General features: G+C 45.6%; 1 protein-coding gene across 3 annotated transcripts in view; it reads left to right on the top strand.

The window, feature by feature from the left end:
* LOC119184061 (serine/threonine-protein kinase haspin) overlaps window positions 1-26,745 on the top strand; it is a 168,763-nt gene that overhangs the window by 116,703 nt on the left and 25,315 nt on the right. For 2 of the 3 annotated variants that reach the window (XM_075878884.1, XM_075878882.1), the window contains 2 exons: window positions 1,757-1,985; window positions 9,475-9,577. In XM_075878884.1, the coding sequence (XP_075734999.1) occupies window positions 1,757-1,985; window positions 9,475-9,577 (332 nt within the window). The remainder of the gene's footprint in view (window positions 1-1,756; window positions 1,986-9,474; window positions 9,578-26,745) is intronic. The other variant, XM_075878883.1, reaches the window with a different exon arrangement.

Below are 26,745 nucleotides of genomic sequence, written 5' to 3'. Positions count from 1 at the left end.
AGGAACGAGTTGACTGGCAGATTATGGCGAGGCCTTTATCCTGCAGCGGACGTAGTAAGGCTGATGATTATTATGCTGATGGTATGATGGTGGCAAAGGAAAGAAAGGGTGAGCAGAAGGAAAATAAACTATTTTGTTGTCATATATGGTCGTCTCATGACGGCGCTTGTCATCATGCAGGCCAACCATGTATACCATGTCCATTTATAGCAAGGTGGTCGGGAATGATTTTCTCGTTTTTCACACCATTGCAAGGCTGTTTACGCCTCAGCTCAGTTTTCAATTTTGGAAATGTACACACTGGATTGAATGGATTTTTTAGTAACTTGATGTGGTTCGTAAACAGATCCAAATCTTTTTTTTCTTCGTTTTGCGTGGACAGTAATTGACTTTATTCTTTAGACCAGATGAATGTCCGTTGAAGCTCTCATTTCCTTATTCATGATTTTATTGCCACACCACCTAACATGAGGGCACCTACATGATTTTGTATACCACGATGTCCGTATTCGGAAAGACAATGAGCACAAACGCATACGTACTAAAACAATTATATCGGGTTCAACGTCCCCAAACCATGTTATGATTGTGCACAAACTTGGGTGCACGTTAAAGAACCACGGTATGACTACGGAAAACACCATAGCGGATGGCTTCCCTAATTTGGACCATCTGCTTTCGTTAACGTGCACTAACACCGCAGAGCACATAGGCATCTTGCATTTCGCCTCCATCCAAATGTGACCGCCGCAGCTGGGATCTAACACACGACTTTCAGGTCAACAACCGCGGGTACCATAATCGGTGCACCGCAGTGGCGGACATGCTATCAAAAAAAAAAGGTGCGCACAGTGTACAATAATGCAAAAAAGGAACCCCACGGTGTACAATAATGCACCGGGTAAATGGTGCTTAAGCACCAAAAGGTAATCTTCTAAAGATAGGCATTTAATTTCGTATTTTGTATAGGTGCTATCTTTTACCTGTAATGTAACCCCCGCCCCGGCACGTACGAGTACGTTTAGAGACTATAAAAATAAATGCGATAGCTTCTGCTCAGTGCTTGAAACTGATGAATGTGACGTTTTCCCATCAACGAATTGTTTCATGATCGGATCAGCTTTCACGAAACGTTTGCAGACTTATCAAAAATTTGTCTTTGTTTCGTAATTTTTCAAAAAGCAGCATGGCGCTAGATACCTTCAGAAACTTGGCCTCGCCGTGGTGGTCTAGTGGTCAAGGCACACTAGGGGCTGCCGACACACAGGTCGCGCAATTGAAACCTGGTTGCGGCAGCTGCATTTTTGATGGAAACGAAAATTCTGTAGGCCCATGCGCTCAATATGAGTGCACGGCAAAGAACCCAAGATGGTCGAAATTTCTGGAACCCTCCACTACGGCATCTCTCATTATATGGTGGTTTAGGAACGTTAAAGCCCACATAGCATCAACCTCCAAAAACTTGCCATTGGCAACTAGTGTCCTTCGATGTGCGATTCAGCACCCTCGCACACAACTCCACAACCCATCATACATACTTGCTACCATTCCATCGAACAGTTGAAAGTGTGCACCTCGAATTATTTCGAATGAGGGCATAGGAGTATTTTGAATTAGGGCCTATGTCAGTGTTTGTGTTGTAGCAGTGTGTCTAATAGCGCTCCAGAAGATTTGCCAGTGTGTGCACAGAAACGTAGTTCGAATTTTTCGCCTTTGCAACCGCAAGTACCCCATTTACGCTATGACCTATTCGCAGGGCACCATCCAGCAACTGGAAAGCATATTCTTGCAGGTGGCCTGCTCGCTGGCTGTGGCCGAGCTGGAGCTCGAGTTCGAGCACCGCGATCTTCACTGCGACAATGTTCTGGTGAAACGCACAGAGCAGGACTGCATCAAATTTGTGCTGAATGGTCGAGAACTGCTGGTGCGCACTGCCGGCGTCAAGGCTTCAATCATTGACTACACACTGTCGCGCATGCGCAAAGGTAAGCACACCAACTTCAAACTGTTTTTGTCATTAACGTCAGTTCAATGACAGGAGTTGGAACCAGCGTGGCTTGCAGCTATTCTAGTTGACATCAAGCGGGAAAAAAATGACCTGGGCTGACCACGCAGTGTGAATAACTGAAAACTGTGGGTCAGTACTAGCAAGATTGATTACCTGAGGGGTGGGAAACTCAGTCGAAAAAGGTGGAAAGTTTGGTGGAGTGAAGAAATCAAGAAGTTCACAGAGATGAAATCAAATAAGGTCGGTCAGGATAGAATAAACTGGAGATGTTCGGGGGAGTCCTTGGTCTTTCAGTGGACTAAAACAGGCTGTGCAGGATGTGTTGAACTATCACAAAGAGTCACAGCTTTGCTGCAAAGGCGAAGCATTGAACGCGATAGCAAGAAATTGGAAGGTCACACGAAGAATAGCAACCAGATCGAAACGTGCCTCGCGTTTCTCACGTACAAATGACGCACTGAATGCATTCACAAGCACAAATGAATGCGGATAAGTGTCTCAGTTGTTACTTCTCTGTGTCTGAAAAGCGCGCCCTTTTCGCAAAGGGAGACTCTGCAATGAGTGCAGTGACCTTTGTGCGCCCGGTAACTACTACAGAATCGTTCCAGTGAAAGCCCAAGGTGTACCATTGTCCGCACTTCGAGATAGGTGAGCATGCCGAGATGAGTGAGGGTACTTTGCCCTTCTTCATGGGGGCAAAGTACACATTGGAGATGACAGCACGCGCAGCCACATCGTTACAATCTCGTGACCCAAGCTTATTGCTTCACCTTGCTCGTAATGCTGAGAACACGATAATTCTCCCACCAGCGGTAAGTGGTAGATATAAACAGGTTGCCGTTTGAACGTTGAAGCAGGTGCTGCTCCTTCGTGGCTCAGTAGCTAAATCCTTGCACTCCAAATTCAGCGGTCAGAGTTTTGATTTCGCGCGTCGGAGTGTATTTCTGGTTTATTTTTATTTTTTGCGTTTTCACATATATAGATACACATACATATACGGCGATAACATCGATGCCGATGCCGGCGTCACAATCCCGCCGAGTGTGTCCATATAATCGCTATTTCAATAATATCGAGAGTACGGGATGACTATAGCCGGCCACAAAACTTGTTGGTGGAGTGCAGTTACCTTTCTCCTAATACGACGTCTAATGGGCTGTGCTATGAAGTATGTCGGGTGAGTGACCGCTGTGATTGGGCCTTTAGAAAAAAGATCTAACGGATGTTGCACATACGAAAAATGCTTACAATGAGCTTGTAAAACGGCTCGAAACCGACCCTGTAAAAACAGTAGGAGGCCTGTAAACACTGCTCTATTTTTCATGTGAAGCGGTTGTTCTAAGAAGTGTTGTGTAAAAAAATAAGGCAGCTTCGCATTATTGCCAAGCACGAAGGAAGGTGAAAGCTTGAAGCCACTTCTCTTTCTTCAGTTTTTTAGTTTTTATAGTTTTTCTTTCTTTTTTTTGAAGTTTTTGTGTTTTACCTTGTTACAAGCTGCCACTCTAGCGTCGCCAGAGCGAAGTCGGCGACGGGAATGACAGCAGGTTAGTTCGTTCCGTACGCAAGCAGAGACAGTGAAGAGATCAGAGAAGTGAGAAAACAAAACAACTTTACTCTAGTGATATTGCAGCACACGGGATCAAATACAACACTTCAATACAACTAACAAAATACACCAACACTTGATATAACTAAAAAATACATACAAAAAACAATAAATCAGCTTACGCGAGAGAACTATTACCAACTACACAACTAACACCAATAGACTACGGGGGAGAAAGTTCGAAGATATAAACAGGTGAAGGCATACGTGTGATGACCGGCCGCGTTGCGTCCCCGACGATCGGATGCGAGAAGTCGAAGACAGTTCTGGCACGACTGCGATGCCGGCGGTGTTGCAACGCTGGTGGCTCCGGGAGGCTAGTGCTTGCAGGTGACTTCGAGCAGGTTGAGCTAACTCGACGCGAAGTCCCGAAGTCTACGTTGCAGATGTTAATATCGCGTCACAACTAGACGAACGGCTAAGTATAGGTGGCCATCCGATACAGAGCCACACTTAAAACTTCTAGAAGAGATGCTTGTTGATCTGTTTCTACACCATGTTGGTCAGCGACTAGTCTGCCTAGCAGGGCAAAATCCTGCGCTTAAATCCCCCTCGTGTCTCCTCGCTCTCTTCCTTGGGGAAAAGAGACCTCTAAATGGGTCCAATCATGTTCGTTTAATTGATGGAAACTCTGCCCCAAAAATATTTTGACCCGACCCCTTTTTAATTGCGAGAGGGCCCTCAACTAGCGAGAGTGACAACCTGCCGGGTTGTTGTCATACGGCTTGGCCACCAGAGCGTTTCCCACGCTTTTCCCCGTGGGAACGGTCAACCGTTTGGCTCTCAGCCGGTGCGTCTCGTAGTCTAATCCTTGTTCGGGGTATGCCACGGCCTTCTACGACCTTGCAGACGCCGCCGCAGTTACAAAAGGATCAACCGTCGGCGGCGACGTTCTAAGAAGAGCACCCCATTCTGCACTTCTCGGCTCCCTTTCATGCGCCCGCCGTTCTCACGATCAGTGGGGGAGTACGGCACCCGTTAATTGCCGTGACGCGGTGTCGCCAAAAATGGCCGTCCGTGACATTGCCCCCCACTATCAGAATGTTATTCATAACATTTGTTCACACGGAGGGGAATTTTTTTGACAACAAGGAACAAAACACCACCAACAAGGGAGACATGAGGACTGTCCCTCTCATACACAACATAAATAGGCAGAGTGCATCAAAGTAACAACAAAAGGAAAAACAAACAATTGTTAGAGTACCAGCTTCAGTTACACGCAACAATATCAATACGCCATACAAACAAGAAGAAGAAATAGCCGTGTACGGCAGCCATCAATACAGAATACACTGCACGAATGCATACTGCGAAACAGAACGGAACAGGTGCGCTCCTCTACTGTAGTGCAATCGTTCAATGTGCATTACAACAAGTAAAAACAACCAATGCACCAAGCAAAAGGAAAATAACTCAAAATACACTTCTTATACAATGAAATACGCACATACAAACAGAAAACAACCGACGAAAAGAAAACAAAAAAACAACATGCTCATAGACCTCAAGAACTATATCCGGCTCAAGTAATCGGCTCCCACGTTTTCGTAATCTTTAATATGCGTAATGGTGAGCTGGTACTCTTGGAATAGTAAACTCCATCGAAGTACTCGAGCGTTCAGCTGTTTTGCCCGTTGGATATAACTCAGAGGCCGGTGGTCTGTCTTTGTTTACGGCCGCCAAATATTTGTCTACTACTACTGAAACACTAAGCTATCCAGCTTTCCTGAAACTTTGGCCTACGCTGTGGCCAAAATACTCTTTGTTCGCTCAACCTGAGAAAAAGTTTACTGTTTTGCTAATATGATCACTTGATCAATCGTCTTCAAAGAAAACCAACAACACTTGCACTGGTTTATGCTAAAACCGTGCCCCAGTGACTCTCAATTCTCAATGCGCGCATGAGAACTGTACCGTGCCACGCCAATCTTAATCAATCTACGAAATCATTCGGTTTATGCTAACATCTTCCTCAAATGCTCATTCATTCCGCATCCCCATGGCAGTGAAGGCATACGATGCCACACTAAACTTTTGAAAAAACTAGAAAAATGACACATTTTCTTGGTTTTTACCCTATGCAAACTTTCGCACTCATGATTAAACTAATTCGATGCTAACTTTCAGCCTTTGGCTCGGCGGTTTTCCTTCTGAACAATTTACACCGCATCACGTAACTTGCAAAAATTATGACTGAACTCTGCATCTGCAAAGCAACACTAAGTAACCATACTTAGCACGCACGTGCAACAATTCTTCAAACTGACCGCCCCCCTTCTCTCATTAGATTCCCATGAATCGCACACGATGGGGTCGCGTTCCCGGCGGCTTTCGAGCACGCCAGAGGTTACAAAAAGCACGAACGCCAGGCTGTGTCCTGCTGTCACACCTCATTCTGCTTTTTGGTCGGCTCCCCTCAGGAATGTGCAATGGACGCCAAAGCCAGGGGGGAAGCCTGGGTAATAGTGTCTTTGTGGTCGCCCCCACGCAGTACTTAGCCGTTGTGCCTTTTCGACTTTGAACCTTCGGGCAAGGCCGCTTTCCCGAAGTCGTCGAAATGAACCGCGCGTTTCGTTCGGGTGACCCACCTCCTCTTCCCCCTCTACACCTGGCTCGCCGCTTGTGCCTCCATGAACGCCATCATTAATGTTTCTTGAAACGGATGAATGGCCTAGCCTTTCGTCTTTCTCGAGATGGAGTGGGATCTTCCCTAGGCTTACACAGTGCGGTGCGCTTCCGCTTCTTTCGTTTTCGGCGATGTTTGCTTGCCTCCTTTCCCTCGATGTCATCATCATTTCGCTTCGGGACCTCAAAAGTTGGGAAGCTCGTTGGAGCTGGTGCTAAGCCTTCCCTCCCGATAACGCTTTTTGAACTCTGCGTCACGACAGACTGTCGGGCCAAATTAGCTTTGTCAACACTGATGCAGCCATTAACTGGGTCCTCTCCAACGGCATCGCTGCATTCCTGAAGCGTCGCGTCCTCGCTCTGATTCGCCACTGTGCTAATCATGCCTAAATTTGACGATGTCAAAACGTACTCTTGAGGCACGAAGGAGGTTTCCAGCATCTTACTGGGCCCATTGGGGCTGCTGGCACTCTCCTCATCCACGCAAGGAGCGTCTTTCGACATCGTCTCTACCTCCAGACCGACCAAGGCCTCGTTCTCAGCATACTCTACCTTGATGCATTCTAGAATACGCGGGCCCTTTTTTTGGCGCGATCTCTGGTTCTAGCGCTTCCTGCCACACTTTGACGTCCATCGCTTTCCGACGCGCCTCGCTTTCAGACTGTTGTCTTTCTGTTTCGCGCTTTCTTTCAGACTCTTGTCTGAGCTGCTCTTCTTTTGTCCAGACAGAAGTTCCGAATATCCGGAACCTCTCTGCCTTAACTACCTCGTAGTTGTTCGCGTTCTGCTGACTGAGTCGCGCAACAGCTTCATTTGCCTCGCAAGGCCGAACCGTGAGTAGCCCTTGACACCATGTGTCTCGCTCAAATGACAGTTCCTCGCCGGCATCGCCGTGCTCACTGCTGGATCGGCTCACCCTGCTACCCTCACTGAGGCGAATCTTTAATTGCAGTAACTGCACTTCCCGTTCTCCGGCTTCCCTTGCCACTTCCCTTGCCACTTCCCTTGCCGCTTCTTGTTCTTTCGCCCTTCCTTTGCGCTCTCTCTCCCTTTCTTGGCACTCTCTCTCCTTTTCTTGGCGCTCTCTCTCCTTTTCTTGGCGCTCTCTCTCCTTTTCTTCGCGTTCTCTTTCCTTTTCTTCGCGTTCTCTCTCCCTTACTTTTTCCTTTTCCTCCCGGGCCAGTGCCCGCTTTTCTCTGGCTAACGCCTGCGCCTGTTCCTGCTGCTCCTTAATCCATTGTCTCAGTTCGGCGCCCTCGAGGCCTAACTGTTTACCGTACGCGATCCACTTATCAAAATCCATACACTCCATACTGCAACTGTCACTATAATGCCACTATAAAAACAGCGCAATCATTGCAGGATGCAACCGCTTCAACTGTGCGGCTCTATCACCACGCTGTCCGCACGGTTCTCGTTCACCACTCACTGTCTTACTCTTGTACGGAACGTCCTGTCTCGTGGACGCCAGTTTTGTTACAAGCTGCCACTCTAGCATCGCCAGCGCGAAGTCGGCGACGGGAATGACAGCAGGTTGGTTCGTTCCGTACGCAAGCAGAGACAGTGAAGAGATCAGAGACGTGAAAAAACAAAACAACTTTACTCTAGTGATATTGCAGCACACGGGATCAAATACAACACTTCAATACAACTAACAAAATACATCAACACTTGATACAACTAAAAAATACATACAAAAACAATAAATCAGCTTACGCGAGAGAACTATTACAAACTACACAACTAACACCAATAGACTACGGGGGAGAAAGTTCGAAGATATAAACAGGTGAAGGCATACGTGTGATGACCGGCCGCGTTGCGTCCCCGACGATTGGATGCGAGAAGTCGAAGAGAGTTCTGGCACGACTGTGATGCCGGCGGTGTTGCAACGCTGGTGGCTCCGGGAGGCTAGTGCTTGCAGGTGACTTCGTGCAGGTTGAGCTAACTCGACGCGAAGTCCCGATGTCTACGTTGCATAAGTTAATATAGCGTCACAACTAGACGAACGGCTAAGTTTAGGTGGCCAGCTGATACAGAGCCACACTAAAAACTTCTAGAAGAGATGCTTGTTGATCTGTTTCTACACCATGTTGGTCAGTGACTAGTCTGCCTAGCAGGGCAAAATCCTGTGCTTAAATCCCCCTCGTGTCTCCTCGCTCTCTTCCTTGGGGAAAAGAGACCTCTAAATGGGTCCAATCATGCGCGTTTAATTGATGAAAACTCCACCCCAAAAATATTTTGACCCGACCCCTTTTTAATTGCGAGAGGGCCCTCAACTAGCGAGAGTGACAACCTGCCGGGTTGTTGTCATACGGCTTGGCCACCAGAGCGTTTCCCACGCTTTTCCCCGTGGGAACGGTCAACCGTTTGGCTCTCAGCCGGTGCGTCTCGTAGTCTAATCCTTGTTCGGGGTATGCCACGGCCTTCTACGACCTTGCAGACGCCGCCGCAGTTACAAAAGGATCAACCGTCGGCGGCGACGTTCTAAGAAGAGCACCCCATTCTGCACTTCTCGGCTCCCTTTCATGCGCCCGCCGTTCTCACGGTCAGTGGGGGAGTACGGCGCCCGTTAATTGCCGTGACGCGGTGTCGCCAAAAATGGCCGTCCGTGACATACCTATATTTTTAATAATTTTTGTATTTATTGCCATGTTTACATTCTTTTTGCCTGCCCTTCTATTTTTGCCATGTTTACATTCTTTTTGCCTGCCCTTCTATTTCTCTCTCGGTTTTTTCGTTTTTTTTCTATTTATATATGATGTTTCGCCTGCGCACATCTAAGCAACGACGACAATGTACGACAGAAAAGGCCCATAAAATATTTGCGATTAGGAATGACCTTTTCTGCACTACATAGTAGACCCCAAAACAATTTTATCATACTTTGGGCTCGTCCTGAACACATTGTGTACAGAATACATTGCGTCAGCTGGAGTTTCTTACGAGTTGCTCAAATAAATGTTTGTACGGTTATTTATCAGTTGGTTGTCTTCAGGCGTGTTTTAAACCTTACTATCAGACGGGAGAAAAAGCACACATGCTGCGTCGTTGTCGTCGGTAAGTTTATTGCAGCTATAGAATGCCGCCGGCAATTTCAGCCTCAGACCTTTAATGTGCTCCGATGGCCACTTGTGGGTACACTTTGAATGCAAAGTAAAAAAAATTCCTGTCCAAATATTTCTTCCTAACGCGCAATGTTTGGCATCGTTTGTCTGTTCTCCTCACCCAGGCAGGGAGGTGGTGTACACAGATGTGTCGCGTGACACGGCGCTTTTCAAGGGCATCGGGAGTTCCCAGTATGACGTCTATCGCACCATGAAGGACGAAAACGGGTGAGCATGAGAGGCCGCTGGTCTTGCTGGGAAAGCCGTGGCAACTGCAGAATCTCCTGCTGTCTGAATGGTTCTTGGTTTTGCATAGTGACATAGCCAGCTAGGAAAATAGTTTCCCACCTTCTCAAGCAATGATACCATGTATTTCAATGTTGGGTATGGAGTGCACGGTGTCGTACTTTTGTCTATACATCTCCCCTTTTGAGGTTATGTGCAAGAAATGTGATGCTCTTTGTCGACTTTTTAAACACGGGACAACGCTATGTATGTGGTAGGGTCCAATGAAATGACACAGAAAGTTAGAAAATAGACAATACATAGTTTTATTCCACATGTTATCTGTAAACTCCAATGCAAGAACTTTCTTCTATCGGGTAGGTAATACATAAATATGACCATGATGCCGCGATTTGAAAGTTATTATGAAAATAAATGTAAACAACAGCCTGTGTCTCATTTCACTCCAATCAGTGGGGAAAATGAGACAGTGTGAAAAAAAAATTTGTCTCTTCAGGTGATCCAGTAGAAGCACTTGAAAGTGACTCCGTGGGCCCTCATGCTGTCCTCATATGCTCAGTTTTTACACTCCACGCATTGAATCCAGACAGGGCCTGGCTCTCTATTCATTCTATTGCTGATTGATTGATTGATTGATTGATATGTGGGGTTTAACATGTCAAACCACCATATGATTACGAGAGACGCCGTAGTGGAAAGGTTTAAAATGTTCAACCACCTGGGTTTATATAACGTGCACCCAAATCTCACCACACGGCCCTACAGCATTTTGATCTTCATCGAAAAGGCAGCTGCTGCAAACAGCATTTGATCCCCCAACCTGCAATTCAGCACCCAAGTATCTTAGCCACTAGACCACCACGGTGGTGTTGATAGAAAACACGAATTATGCCCGCCTTTCACTAACACAAGAGGGGATATCTAGTTGGGTATTCATGCAGCTGCCGCGGCGGCTCGCGCCCTAGCCACCAATGCCTGTTGGGCTTGGAAGTTAGAGCAGCTGAACAGGACAACTTCCCAGTCCTCTTGGGTGGGGCAGAGAAGGGTTGGGTAGGTGCGGCACTCTGTTGGTCTGAACTCTTTGGAATCAAACACCGTCAGTACTTCTTTAAGCTAATCTTCTCTTTGTGTAATCAGTCCTGACGAACAAAGAGGCTATACTCGTGATGGACGATGTTGTTTCGGATCCGGTAAAACTTGGCTTCTGAGGGACGCCACAAGGCTCAGTACTATCTCCAATCCTTTTTAGCCTCGTTATGATCGGTCTGTCTCAAAGACTCCGAAGTCTGTGGCATTATTCATACCATCTATGCTGATGACATCACCGTGTGGTGTTTTCCAAGGCAACAATGTCGGAACTAGCTTTGCAAATTCTGCAGGACAAACACATCTAGCCACACACACTCATTTGGTTTCCAGCATTTCCAGCTCATATGGGACGCATTGAGGGTACCCCGCCCAATCTCAACGAGTCAGCCCACATAGCTGCGCGAGTACTAGTAAACCGCGTAGCTATGGAGGGGCGCGGCGCTGATGTCTTGGAGAACCCTTACCCTCCTATCTCGTATAATAAATTGACAAAACCTTTTTACATGACACAGAGACAATACCCTTCACCGCACACAAAACTAAGCAGACCTCAGGCTCTGACTCTCAGGTTTCTTAAGGTCGGGGTGTACTCTAATCCTGCGCTATTGAACAAAATTTACCCCAAAAACCAGCCAAATAATACATGTTCCTACTGTCACAATATAGCTACCTAGGAACATACGCTCTGGCGGTGTCCCACGTTACGCTGTGGGGAAGTAATCACGCCGTCCAAATACGCTGTACAACAGCTATGGGCAGTCCACCGAGCCTGCGACGCAGCAGAGAGATTTGGTCTTTGTGTTCCGACGCGAAAGCAGCCCAGAACGTGGCTAAGACACGTTCCGAAGGACCAAATAAATTTCATCTATCCATGCATCCAATCTTGTCTTTTTCAAATGCTTTGACTTCATCAGAGTATTGAACATTTCAAATCTCCATATGTTCTGACACCTCTTCTTGCCGTTTTGATGCCGAACACGTCTGGCGCTTTTCGGCTTTCAACTTGGCAGCCGAGCTTTGTGAGGCGATGAAATTGGGATTTTTTATTGCTTGTTAGTTGAGCAAAATTTCACAAATTTTTGAAGGGGCACTAACACACCGACACCAGCCGCGTAATTTTTTCGCTCGAGCTCTGCGAGCAATCAACTTTTAGAGATGAAAAGGAAGACAAGTACCAGCACTTCTCGTTGGAAAAAGTTTTCGGTGAGTAACAAGCACATCTGATTGAACATAACCATGCAGTAAACTGCAAAATGAACACTACAAAACAGTGTAATAAATAATTGTGCGATTTTTATGCATTCACCCAAAACGACTTAAGGCAAAAGCTGTCTAATTCATTTTGTTCAGTCGACTGATGGGTTCTTCGCACCTCCCTGCAAAAGCTTTCTGCACCTAAAGTGGTTTTGCATTGATTTTATTACTGGAAGGATTCCAAACTTTCAACACCTCACCTGGTTTTCTCGTCCTCCATGTTTGGTGTGCCGATATCTGAGGCAGTACAGAGCGACGATGTCGTATGATGACGAGATCATGGCACCGTCATGATAACGTTGCACATTCTGGGGACCCGTAATGTCACGATGACGTGTTAAGGTGACGCCATCACGCAGCGATTTTCGCATCATTCTTATTGAAACCGCTGCGGTGAGATGGCAAAGCCGCCGACGGTAAATATTAATTTTAATGTGGAAACTTTAGAATCCTCATCAAGCGTGAAACTTGAACGTTTGCATTACGCGCGGGTGGTGTTGAGTGATCCGAAAAGTCATCACGTGATGACAACGTATATGACGTCAGACATTGCTAAGAATTGATAAAATTAAACCATCGTGAAACTTAACGTGCTAATGCCATCACATGATACCCGAGCGTGGTCAAAGATGTTAAGGTCAAGGAGACAATTCCTAGTGAGTTTTGCACTGTCTTTGATTTTGGAGGCAGTGCAAACCTCATTAGGTGCAGCATCTTTTTGAAGGGTAGTGTGAAAGGTGGTGGGCATGGGCGACGGCAGGGGAATAGAAAAGGAGTACTGTCCTTGCAAGCCACACCAGCACTTGCCCGCACCCAATCTACACCAGTGCTCTCCCCCTCCACCAGCTGTGATGCAGGATGGGTTTGCAACTGCGGCAAAATCCTGCTGAGACTCGTGGACTGACAGAGTAAGGTCAGTACACCAACTGAGAAGAAAAAGTACACGACTGTCATCTTCGAGTCGTCTTACGTAGTGGAATCTGTGAGTTTTTATTGAGGTATCTAAGGCTCTCGTCTTAATAAATTCACGTAGTTAATTATATATGCTTCAGATGTAAAATCTCAGCCTCGTTAGCAGTGAGTCAAAACACAAAGATCTTAACAAGGGGCAAACTTAGCTGAACCATCAAAAAAATCTAAGTTTTTAAGTAGCTCCGAGCAGTGAAGGAAACTTCCGGTGACTGTTGCGCATTATCTCATCCAAGAACCGAGCAAGTGTGTCCGTCGTGTTCCCTTCTTATCCGGCATTTTCAACAACGATTACAGTTATTTGGGAAAAAACAGTAATTAGCATGTGTAAAAGTCACAGGGGTCAGACGTAGCCGTTTCTTTCTAACAGCAGCACCTTACACCAGACAAAACCACTAGCGGTGCGTGATGAAAGTAGGCAAAAGCGGTAAGTGTCGTCTGCTCTGCCCGCCGGTGCTCCGCTCTGCCATAGTGCCTTAGCGACGGCTCGCTAAGGGAAGGCACGGTGGTTCGATATCTGGAAAGGCGCCCCGCCGTGGTGGTCTAGTGGCTAATGTACTCGGCTGCTGACCCGCAGGTCGCGGGATCGAATCCTGGCCACGGCGGCTGCATTTCCGATGGAGGCGGAAATGTTGTAGGCCCGTGCGCTCAGATTTGGTTGCACGTTAAAGAACCCCAGGTGGTCGAAATTTCCAGAGTCCTCCACTACAGCGTCACTCATAATCATATGGTGGTTTTGGGACGTTAAACCCCACAATCAATCAATTTCTGGAAAGGCCTGTAACACTCTTGGACGTGGTTCCGAAAACACAGCACGGTTTATTCCGCCATTGTTTCAACTCCCTCTTTTTTTTTCTGGAGACTACCCACTGCCAGTTCATGTCGCAAGATTGTGGTGCCAGAAGAAGAAGAAAAGTACACCACAGATGCCCCCTCCTCTTGCAGACAAGTGGCCATGGGAACTTGAGAAAAAATGATCAGACAGAGTTAGTCAGCATTGGAAGGATCAGGATCAGGAGACAGGGTACTATATCAAAAGGCACCAAGAAAAGCACCGTTTACGTGAAATATTGGTGTTAAAGAGCATTGACAGTATTATATAAAAAGCTCATTCTAGTCTTCGGACTCGTGAATCGACTCACCCGGACTCACTCAGACTCGAGTTGAGCCGCGAGACTGAGTCTGAGTGAGTCCGGTTGTGAAAAGTTTTCGTGAGCATGAGTCTGAGTGAGTCCGCCTCTGGAACATTTTGGTGAGTCTGAGTCAGAGTGAGTCCTAAGCACAAAATATATTTCATGAGCGAGTCTGAGTGAGCTCGCAATTTTTTCCAACAAATGATGAGGTGGACAACAATGCACCACAGCAGCCTTCTGCTATGGAAGTCATGGCCAGATTGAATGTCACTAGCTTTTTACTCAGTTTTAAAAAAGGCAGAATAGAGACGTTCCACCACACTTGTTCGTTAGAGTGAAAAGTACTGGCTGTCGCCTTCAAGAAAAGCAGACCATATTCACTGAATTTTTCAAAAATTAAATTGGTCACATGTCCTATCGCTCTCAATCGAAGTGTTCTTTTGTTTATAACCTTTGAACGTCAGTTAATTTTAACTGGGTCACTCCCCTTGCAGTTCGAATTGATGAGCTTTTACTGTATTTATGTATAGCACTCTGAAACGCGGTTTCGAAAACACAGCCCGGTTTATTAATGCTTCTCCGCCATTGTTTCAACTCCTTGTTCTTTCTCCTCAGCAGACTACTCACTACTAGCTTATGTCCAAAGTGTGTCGTGCCAGAAAAAAGAAGAAAAGTATGCCACAGATAGACCCCCTCTGCAGACAAGTGGCCGTGGGCACTTGAAGAAAAAAAATGATCAGACGGAGCTTGTCAGAATGGGTGCTGGCTTGATCCTTTGAATGCTGACTGTGTCTTCCTGCCCATTATGCAGGATTGTAAAATGATGTTCAGAACGTTTTATGACTGCGAAAGGACCGTCATAGCGAGGCTGAAGAGCACGGCAGGACGCATTAACACAAACAAAAACGTGTGAAGATATCTGTAGGTTTGCTGGCAGAAAAAGGTCATTCTTAGTTTGCGCTGAAGCGGGTGATGGGCGCAGGCATTGCATGAAGATCCGCAGATGCTGGACGAAAGAAGGTTGTTTCGGAACACGCTGCGTAGTAACGGCGCTGACGAGGTCACCAGGCAAACGGAGTGTGTAGCCATAAACCATCTCGGCTACAGAGCTGGCTAGTTCTGGCCGAAGCATTGAACGAAGGCCCAGAAGCACAATCTGGAGGTGCGATACCCATTATTTGGCATGTGGCTGTGAATCGAGTGGTGCTTTTACATGACAGAGTCTGTCTAGAATGCCATTTGATGCTGGATGATACACAGTTGTGCTAATGCGCGCACAACCCAGTAGAGATGTGACAGAGGTGAAAAGCACTGACTCAAACTGTCTGCCTTGATCAGTAGTCACCGTTGATGGTACCCCGAAACAGCTAATCCAGTTAGCAAGAAAGTTACGAGCAACTGTTTCTGCCGTGATGTCAGGCAACGGAGCTGCTTCAGGCCCCCTAGTCTACCTGTCAATGCACGTAAGAAAATACGTATGTCCCCGGCATGGAGGTAAAGTCCCGACAATCTCCAAGTGAATGGTGCCGAAATGTGCATCAGGGAGAGAAAATTTTCATCAAGGAGGCTTGGTGTGCTGTTGTACTTTCATACGCTGATACGCTGTGCAAGAGCGAACCCGGTCACGAATGTTAGTGCGTATGCACAGCCAGACATAGCGTTCAGTGAGCAGGTTTTGTGTAGCTCTTACGCCTAGATGGCTGATTTAGTGGAGGGTGTCAAAAAAGCACGACTCGGTTGTCAAGGAACGTAGATACGAGTGCAGTTGTGTGAAACATCGCACCAGAGAGTGACGTCGTCGTCGGGAAAGTTGACTTGTTCCAGTCGGAAAGAGGTAGAGGGTCAGAGTCGTGGAAGCTCTTTTGTCTAGTGTCTGTGCCTCTGCGAGCGAAGACAATGAAAGATTGGTGGTGCTGGTCATAGCATTGATGGTATTACAACTGACAGCATCCGCTGCACTGTTAAAGCTGCCTTTTACATAACGTATGTCTGTTGTCAATTCGGCAATGAAAGCAAAGTGTCGAAGCTCTCTAGGAGTGTGCATTGCACTGCAGGAACGTAAAGCCGAAACAAGCGGCTTGTGGTCAGTAGGAATGGCAAATTGTCGCCCTTCAAGGAAGCTCCCACCCCAAAGTACTGCATCTGTGCTCTGTATCAGGTAACATGCTGGAAAAGAAGGTAATTGGAGCCCATGGTAAGTGTAACCTTAAGAGACAAGAAGAGAGCAGAGTGGATTAGGGAACAAACGGGGGTTAAGGATATCATAGTTGAAACCAAGAAGAAAAAATGGACATGGGCCGAGCATGTAGTGCGTAGACAGGATAACCACTGTTCATTAAGGGTAACTAATTAGATTCCCAGAGAAGGCAAGTGGGTTAGGGAGAGACAGAAGGTTAAGAGGGCAGATGAGATTAAGAAATTTGCGGGTATAAATTGGCAGAAGCACAGGACCGGGTTAACTGGCGGAACATGGGAGAGGCTTTTGTCCTGCAGTGGACGTAGTCAGGCTGATTATAATGATGATGATGATAGAGCCCATGCGCTATTTATCCATTGATAAAGAGCAGCTCCAACTGCTTCTGAAGAAACATCCACCATGAGGCTGGTGGGAGCAGTGGGTGAAGGGTGGTGCAAGAGGGTGGCCTGGGCAAGTTTGGTTTTTATAGAGGCAAAAGCTTGATCCACGACCGTGTCCCAGAAAAGTACGGCTGACTCTCCTTTTGAAGTAGAGAGTAGCGCTTCCAGAGGTTGCAGCAGTGTAGAGAATGTAGGAATGAAGCCGCGATAAAAATTGACGCGTCCAAAAAGCGTCGCAGACTACGTGTGGACGTTGGAGGTGGGTAGTCGATGACGGCTTGAACCTTGTCAAGTAGAGGAGGGATGTCATCTTTAGTGATCTGATGTCCGGGAAACGCTATCTCCGAGACTCCAAACTGACAATGTTTGACGTTGATGATCAGGTCGTAATTACGCACTTGAGTGAAAAGCTCACGGAGATGTGCTTTGTACATTTCTGCGTCCTTGCTGGTAACCAGAAGATCGTCTATACAGGCGAAACAAAACGGCAAGCCTCTTCTCACTTTGTCTATAAAATGCTGAAATGTCTGAGCTGCGTTTCTAAAACCTAAAGGCATTTGCGAATTCTCAAAAAGCCCAAATGGAGTAATTATTGCAGTTCTTGGAATGTCGGAAGGCTAAACGGGAATCTGATAAGCTTTGACGAGATCAATCTTTGAGTACACTGTTGTGCCGGTTAAAAAGGCAGTGCACTCCTGAATATTGTGTAACGGGTATCAATCTGGAACGGTGACTGCATTGAGAGTCTGATAACCACTACAATGCCGCCAGTCATTGTTCTTCTTGGGAACCATGTGTAGCGCCGACAACCACGAGCTTGATGATGGACGGATGATCTACAGCTGTAACGTGTGCTTGAATTCGTTGCCAGCAATTTGAAGTTTATCAGGGCCAAGTTGGCGAGGACGGCAGTGGACAAGTTGGCCTGTGGTAACAATGCAGTGAGTCACCGTGTGCTTGGGGTCTTATTCATTGGAGACTGCGTAGTCATCTTCACAAACTTGTTGAGCAGAGCTGTATATGGTGACGTAAGCGGTTTCATGAAAGTGGCGTTAACTGCCGTAGATCGTGACAGAAAACCATTGACCAATTAACCGGTATAGCTATCCACCAGGCAACAGCGGTTCATATCCACGAGAAGATAAAAATGCCTTGAGAAATCGGTGCTTCAGATTGCGTAGCGTGCGTCTGCTATCTAAAATAACCACTGTAGTTTCTCCTTGAGACTTGGGTCAAGGGTCACAGATTTCTGTCTGTAAGTTGCAATGACAGAAGCATTGATCGCTTGTAAAGGAGTTGACTTAGCGAGGCCCGTCAGTTTTGGAAGCTGCAATAGACATTTTCAAGCTATCTCAGAAGTCACTGTGAGCGCGCAGTGCAGTGTGGGAAAGGTGTGTACACCGCGGCGGAGGCGAGCTCGGCGAAGCAAGCGATCGACGTAGCGGCAGGTGTGATGGAAGCCACGACGCGATAAGAATCGCATACGAGTTCGATGAATACTGAATACAGTCTGCCGACGTAGTCTCTTCATCCACATCATGAAACATGCGTACAATATATATTTGCATGCCCAAAACAGTTGTACGTATACATAAACTTACGCTTAACGTGATCTACTCTGCTTTGCTCTCTAACATTTTCAGGGTCGCATTTTCGGAATAACCCATAAACTTGCAATCGTCTCTTCGTCGTGGGGCAGTTAGTATTACTTTTATCGCACGTAACAGTTTTTAGCCATTTAGCATTGGCTCGTGCAGTCACGATCACAGATAAAAGAAACAACCAGAAAATGAATCGCTGGGAAATACAGGCTTAGGTAAGCTAGCGCATACAACCATCACTCTAGACGACTTATCACGCTGATCAGCGTATTTGTAAATTAGCTCCCGTATCTAGAGCCAGTTTTGCAATGTATGACTCACGTTCCGAGGAAAGTATGCACATTGAAACTGAAAACGAATCGCTACAACACACAGACGCGGGTAAGCTAGCGCATAGCCTACTCTCTTTAATAATAAGGGGAGTGGGATACGTATCTGGACGTTTCACGCTGATTAGCGAAGTTGTGTTTTAGCTACAGTGTTCAAAACTCACTTTGCAATGTTCAACACACGTTCCGTGAAAATGCTGCATACTAGATTGTGCGCCCTTGGAAATGTTCTTTACTTGGATGCCATCGGCAACCAGCCGCTACGGATCGTTCGTATCACAGCGCTCTCCTCGGACGAAACACATCCGTCCTAAATCAGTAGAGAAGTTTAGAATGGCGCACCACAAACCCTTGCAGTGCGGTCGCTGCCACTGCGCATGCGTCGTAACGCGAGTCGGCGTTCACGTTCGCGGACCGCATACATTGATTGATTGATATGTGGGGTTTAACGTCCCAAAACCACCATATGATTATGAGAGACGCCGTAGTGGAGGGCTCCGGAAATTTCGACCACCTGGGGTTCTTTAACGTGCACCCGCGGACCGCATACAAAAAATCCGAAATTGCTTGCGGAGATGGCGGCCCGCATGCGGCCCGCAAGCGCTGGTTTCAAGGCTACAGTGTCGCTGCAATCGTGCGTTGCGGATAGCAGTAGGGCAAATGCTATTCTAAAACTCGTATGGCACCCGCTACGCCCGCAGCGCTTGCAAGCGGTATTCTAAAACTCCCTAATGAGTGTATGCACGCAAAGACACCCTCGCTTGGTTAATCAAACGCACCTGTTGTTGAGTCGGGACATGCTGTCAATGCGTCACGCCCAAATGCATGTCTCCTCACCTGCGTGCGGTTGGGTTACGCGATCTCCAACAACATTCACAACAATGAGAGAAAATGCACCGATTGATGGCCACCTCTTACCTCTGAGTGTTCCAGACGGCGCTTAGACATAGGCTTGCACGATGTCTTCTCGAAAAATGGCGATGAAGAAAATTTTAGCGATTCGGTAGCGGCCGATCAGGGAGAGACGCGCTGAAAGAGGCGGTGGGGTTCTTGGTTGTGTACACACATTTCTCAGAATCCCTTGCGCGTCCACGGGGTGGTGCTGCGATGCTTGAAAAAGATCTATTAAGCTGACTTCTGCTCCAATGTCCACCAGCAAGTGAAGACCTGTTGTTCTGTCGGTGATGTGGAAAGGGCGGCTTGATGATAGTCCTTATTGCCCGCCGCTGTTACGATGGTCTTGAGCATTCCCCATGCGCCATGAGTAAGGTGGCACACATTTGCGAGCCGTGGCACGAAAACGCCGGTAATAGTAGCATGTTGTTTGTGATGAAAAGCGGTGCTCGGTCTGGTGAAGTGGCCGTTGCTGAGCAGGCGACGTAATAGATAGTCGGTGCGGAAGAGGCTGGTCATTAAGGTTGCGAATGCTACGCAATAGCAAACGCAAGTTGGCGACTTCAGCTGCGAGATATTTTAAGGTTTCTCGAAGGGAATCTGCTTCGGAAATCGGAAAGGTGCGGGCGGCGTTTATGACTGTCGGAGCAACATTCATCATGTCATCGGCCATTTCTGCCAGCTCCGACAGTCTTATCCTGAGCTGGGACAAGAGCCATTCGCACGGTAGGTGGAAAACGCTGTAGGAACAACTCACGTAGCATGGATGTTTCCGAGCAGGCCAGCTGGTCCCGAAGTAGGTGTTGCAGGTGACGTAAAAACTGTGTGGGGTGGTGGTCCCCGAGCTCTTTGTTGCACAGGAGCACAGGAGTTGCTGAATGCGCCAATGCTTAGGCGGAATGAGTCGGTGAAGAAGAGCCTGTTTGACTGTCGTATAAGGAGTTTTACCAGGTGGGCCCACGAGAACGTCGCGTATTTTGGCCAGTGCCTGTGACGGCAACGCTTCAACAAGTACGTCATGCTTGCCAACTTCTGCCCAAGCAAAAATGCCAATAGAAAAATCTGGTCCAATGGAAAAATCCTATTGGGTCTATAAGAGCTGTGTGGGACTTTGTCTTACTTGAATTCTATTGGCACCAATAAAAGCCAATTGACACCATCTATTCGTCACCAATAAGACCTATAGGTTGTACCTATATGTCACCTATAGAACCAATAGACACGTGTTGGCACAATTAGGGTTTAATAAGAGACACCTATTAGTCTCCTATAGGACCAATAAATATGTATTAGTACCTGTAGTCGACAGCTATTTGTGCATATTGGTACTTCTAGCCTCTAATAGGTGAGACGTATTTGTCGTCTATAGAATCAATAAATAGCAGCTATTTGTCATCTTTAAAACCATCAGCTGTGATTTGCTGCCAGAATCAAATAATTAGGGGGTTACATGCACGTAATAAATGGTCATCCATATGTATATCACTTAGCAGTGAATCCAATGGAAAGGGAGTTTTTGATTTGCTCAATATGTGAGCAAAGTAACAGCTGTTATTTTCATATGTGGGTGTTCAAAAATATTGCGACCACATTTTTTTCATAAGTGTCCCCAAAATAATATTGCACTAGTGAATTTGAGTAATTTTACTATGTACTCAACATTATGATTATTACACTTCATTATTACATTGCAAAAATTAAGGTTCAACTTATCATAGGAGTTGAAAAAAGGGCGTCGCTGCAGCTGATATGTTTCAGCAGGGAAACTCGATATTCATGTAAAGGCAGCAGGGTACTGCTTACTTACGAAGAGCAGGCAAACGGGGGGAGGGGATAAGCTAATAATAAAATAAGCAAAGCCGAAGTCTGTGTTATAAACCTATTTGTCACAGCTTGCTTGAATGTATTGTCCTTTTCAGCCGGTGGGCAAATACAGTTCTCCCAATAATAAAAAAACTCAAACAGTACGTCTCCCCGCTCCGCTGGTCACATTGCTTCTCAAGCCCTTGTAGCCTTGGTGAACCATTCATGATGCATAATGACCAGACTTGTGTGACCACGCTAAAAGCGCGCTGAGACAGACGCAAACAGCGCGGTTTGTGTTTCTTTCCGTCGCCCCTGTACGTAGTAACGCAGGCGAGCGAGGTGGAGTGCTTGCAAGGTGAAAATCGATGTTAGCGTTCGCTGCCGCAGCTTCGTGTACTGCAGGAGTGCCTTATTGCGCATCACTAGCGCAAATTAGCACGAGAAAAGTTTTAACATTCAAAATACACAGCACTACAATACAGATAGGGCACAAAGTTGAAAAGCTAATTGAAGAAAGAAAGGCTATGATGTCGCGTGGTGGTGCTGTATGTCTTAGATTTTATTTTTAGTTTTGTTGTTAACATTTCGATTTTTACACTTTTTTAAATCTTCTCGTGTGTCTGCAACTCAGTATATTTTAAGAGAGCAACGTGAAGTAGCAAAAAACTAAAACTTGTTTTTGTGGTTAACGCGGCAAGGCCACAGCAGGCCTTGGCTCGAGTGCTCAAGCCAACGAGCATGCATGTGGGCAGACTACAGCCAGGCGCAGCTGATGTTGGTCGAGGTGTGGTGCGGCCACGAGGTTGTGGGTTTGGCGTAGTCGTGTCAAGTGTTTAGGAGTTTAATTTGCGCAAAAAACATATGTAGAAATTGCGACGATGATGCTAGATCAGTCATGAGCATCAAATGAGTTATGGGTTACAGTGCTAATTGCATCTCGGACTTCGAAAGCAAGTGGTACTGTGTGTGCCGACAGGATGCCCACCAATGTCATTTCTTCCAAGCGAATACCTTGCCACTGTTAGGTAAGCAAACTGTTTTTGCTAACCAGTAAAATTTACTCCAACTATGTGGGGTTAAAGGCAATATACTTGTGAACTAGTGCGTGACAGTGGCAAGTATTTGTGTCAATATATTGATGTTTTCCTACTTTTTTCCACAAAATTTGCATTTTCTGGTTGAATGATCCTAAATATTATTCAGTAGTTGACAGACATCGAGAAACCTGAATACTTGGAAAGAAGAAAGCACAGTGATTCATGTCACCTGAACAGAGAAATAACGTCGTTTCAGTGGAATTTTCAACTAAGGTCGTACCTTACAGCAAAGGCTTAGTTTCATCTTCCTTCAGGGCACGGCACGCTGAGGTGCTTATTGCTGAAAGGTTAATTTACCGAGCGTCGAAGATCCCTATGCTAAGACTCACGAAAACAGCTTTTAAATAATGATCGGTAGGAAATAGATGAGTCGCAGCTTTTACCGAGGCTTCGTTGAGACGTAGCTCATACAACTGAGCTCCAAGTTTTGCTTCTAGTATCTGAAACAAGAAATTACAGGGCAGCGAAACGGCTCTTTAATCGACAAGTGCACGCCTGGCCCTATGCTTGCGCAAGTTACTGTTTTTACCAAGGTCCCGAAAAGACGTAACTCACGTATCTAGGCCCGAAATTATACTCCTCGTGCCTAAAACAAGGAGTTGCGCTGCAGGGCTCTTTCTTAACTTAAAATCGTCGTGTAAACGCTGCACAACGCGCCTAGCAGTAGCAGACGACCCTCGTTTGCGTGGCGCAAAGTTCGACTGCAGCGCCGCTGTGGCGAGAACTGCAGCCGGCCGCCCCCTCCCTGTAGGCAAAGCGGGGAGTTCCGAAACTGAAAAAGTATTTATAAACGTTGCCTCTAACAACACCGGAAGCGGGTACCAGGCCGGGTGCAGTGGCAGCGGTACTAGACCTTCCTTGCAAAAATTACCTATAAAAACCAATAGCATATCCAATTATTGACAATATTGCTCTATTGGTATCATATGGGGCTATAGGTGGCATTGTGGTCTATTAGACCTCTATTTGTCTATTGGTTTATTTGTCTATTGGCGCTCTATTAGCCTTTTGCTTATTGGTCTATTGGCGTATTGGTTCTGTACATGTATATTGGCATTCTACTTGTCTATTAGTGCTGTATTCGTGTATTGAAAATCTATCGTGACCTATTCTTCAGTTGAGAACTCTTTGCTTTTTCAACAAAAATAGAGGGCATTTGAGGACTGCAACAAAGCAGTGCCTCTATAAAACAAAATAGATCTATTCGAAGTGAGCCCTGTAATATATTTCTAATTAGTAGAAGATTATTTTATCAAATCGGCAATCTTCCCCGAAACAAGCTTTCCAAGCATGCTGTTCTTCCTTGTCGAATGTATGCCACTGCACTTCTCCAGGTAGTGCCTGAGAAGAAAAAGAGGTATAAACTACTAGGAAGAAGGAGGGAAATATTTTGTAAGTGCTACTCAAAAGATTTATTTATTTGAGCATACTGTTAACCCACATTTGTGGGTCATTACAGGGAGGGAGTACATAAAAGTAATAATTGGTATATAAAAACACTCAAGTAATGTCAACTGTCAACAATAACAAAAAAAAAAAAATCATCAACATTGGCATGACAAAAGGAAAGCAAAAAATCAACACATCATTCAACGATTTTTAGGTAACATATAGTTGTCAAGCAAATATTCAAAAGCCCTTGCATCCATGCACTCAGCAATATGTGCAGGTAGCGCATTCCCGTTTTCGATAACATTGGGGAAAAACGAATGCCGAAAGACGTTTGTGCGGGTGACATATGTTCTAATGGCTGCACTGTGGTTTATTCTTCTGCTAATTCTACCAGGTTCCCGTATGTACATACTTTTATCAATATTTATTCGACCCTGGAGAATCTGAAATAATAATTTTATTCTGTTCCTCTGTCGCCTAATTTCAAGCAGTTCCAATTTACATGAGTTTAGCATCTCGGTAACTGAGTCTGTTTTTTTGTATCTTGAACATATGAACCTGGCTGCAAGTCTTTGGATTCTTTCCAGCTCACTTATTAGGCCTTTTTGGTGGGGACTCCAAACTACGGCAGCATACTCTAAAACAGGCCGAATAAAAGTTTTATATGCCATAAGTTTGACGTCTTTGGTTCCGTTTCGTAGTTTTACTCGAAGAAAAAACAGCTTTTTGTACGAGGAAGAACACACATTTTCAACGTTGCTGCGCCAGTTTAGGTCATTTGATATCACAACGCCTAGATATCGAAAACTGGAAACATTTGTCAAAATTGCACTTCCCATACGATACTGGAAATCAAGAACGTTTTTCTTTCGGGTAATACTCGCAAAAGTGGTTTTGGTGTAGTTAATTTCCATATCCCATTTTTCACACCAGGTATGAAGATTCTCAAGACACTGAATAATTTTTTCCTGGTTGTTTTCACAGTTAACTGGAGCATAAATTAAACAGTCATGTGCAAACAGTCTCAAGACCACTGGCGGCTGAACAACTGTGGCTACATCATTGATATAAACTAAAAACAATAAAGGGCCTAGCACCGAGCCCTGTGGTACCCCGGAAAGTACATCCAAAAAGCTTGACACAGAATTATTAACATAAACTACTCGCTTCCACTCTGTTAGATAAGCTTCAATCCATTTTAAAACATCATTACTGATACCAATTTGATGCAGCTTATAAAGCAGCTTACCATGTGAAACCTTGTCAAACGCTTTTTTAAAATCGATGCAAATTACATCAGTTTGTTGGTGTTCATCCAAAGCCCGCGCAAAGTCGTGAACCGTTTCGATAAGTTGTGTCACCGTGGATAGGCCCCTTTTGAAGCCATGCTGAGAGGCGCAAAGCAGCTTATTTGTTTCCAGAAAATGAATAATATGTTTAGCAATTACGTGCTCCATGATCTTGCAGCATACAGAGCTTAAGAATACAGGGCGATAGTTGTTTGGATGCATACAGTTTCCACTTCTAAACACGGGTATAACAGCAGCGCAACGCCAATCTTGTGGAACGGAATGGCTACGTAAAGATTGTTCAAAAATAATTACCAGATAGAAAGACACCCACTCAACGTATCGCTTTAAAAATACCGTTGGTATTCCATCGGGGCCACAGGCTTTCTTTGGATCTAAGTTCAACAGTTGTTCAAACACGCCCTCCTGATGAAACGAAAGAGGCTCCATGGGGCATGCGCAGGAATAGTTTATCTCGTCTGCGATGGAACTTTGTGCATCTCTATTAAAGACTGAATGGAAAAACTCGTTGAAACCATCTGCTATCCTTTGTGCATCTGTCACAGGAGCATCTTCTATACTTATCTGGTCTATTTTTGATTTCTTTGCTCCCAAAAAATGCCAGAATTTGGTGGGCGAGCTTTTAAGGAAGTTTCCCAGCGTCTCATTGAAGAACTTTCTTTTTGCTTCTGATAATTCTGTTTTTAGTCTACTGCGTGCCTGTGATAGTTCAGTTGACTTCTTTGGCTGTCTGCGTAGTCTTTTTATTCTGCGTTTCATGTGAACAATATCGCGAGTTATCCATGGATTTTGCTGTTTCTTTCTTTTATAACGATTTGGTACAAATCTGTCCGTGCAAGTAGCAATGATGCATTTAAAGCGCTCCCACAATTCCTTGACTGTCTCTGAGTGGGAGGCAATTTCAAATTCTATAAATGATTGTTCTAAGTAATCTAAGATAGAAGTATCTTCTGCTCGCTCGTAATCTTTGACCAACAATCGTTCTTTAGACCCTAAGTCATCAGAAGGCTTGCTCGACAATGGCAGTATGTTCACAGAAATCATCTTATGATCAGATATACCTTCCTGAATTGACAGGCTATAATCTTCAATCCTGCTGGACAAAAAGACCAAATCTAATAATGATCGTGATTCGGGTGTTACCCTTGTGTAATCGTTAACAATCTGTCTTAAATTGTGAAAGAAGGCAATCTCTAATAGCTTATTTGCACTCATTATCTCAGTATGTTGACTAGACAAAGCCTCTCAATCAATGTGTCCCAAGTTGAAGTCACCAGCCAATATTAGTCGAGTAGTACTGTTGACACGAGTGCAAAGAAATTCATCAAGCTCATCTAAAAATTCAGGTGGAGTCGCTGGTGGTCTGTAAACTACACCAATGAGGTACGTAATGTTTTGAAAAGTTATTTTACACCACACTGACTCGGACATATCGCTGTTCACCATTATGGCCCGACAACAAACCTTTACAATAATAGCAACAAACCTTTACAATAATGCTATACCCTGGAGGTGTAATACAATCACTGGTAATGCAAGTGCTTAACCAAGTTTCCGTTAATAACACGACATGGGGACTCTCCGACAGCAATATGTATTCCAGGTCAGTGATTTTATTAACAATACTACGAGCATTCAAAAGAATCAAGCGTAGCTATGCTTGAGGTGGATTATTCCTTGTCGAATGCCGCGATGAACC

Source organism: Rhipicephalus microplus, chromosome X, assembly GCF_043290135.1.
Source record: "Rhipicephalus microplus isolate Deutch F79 chromosome X, USDA_Rmic, whole genome shotgun sequence".
NCBI lineage: Eukaryota > Metazoa > Arthropoda > Arachnida > Ixodida > Ixodidae > Rhipicephalus > Rhipicephalus microplus.
The sequence above is the reverse complement of the archived record's forward strand: the minus strand, read 5'-3'. Positions and strand labels throughout refer to the sequence as shown.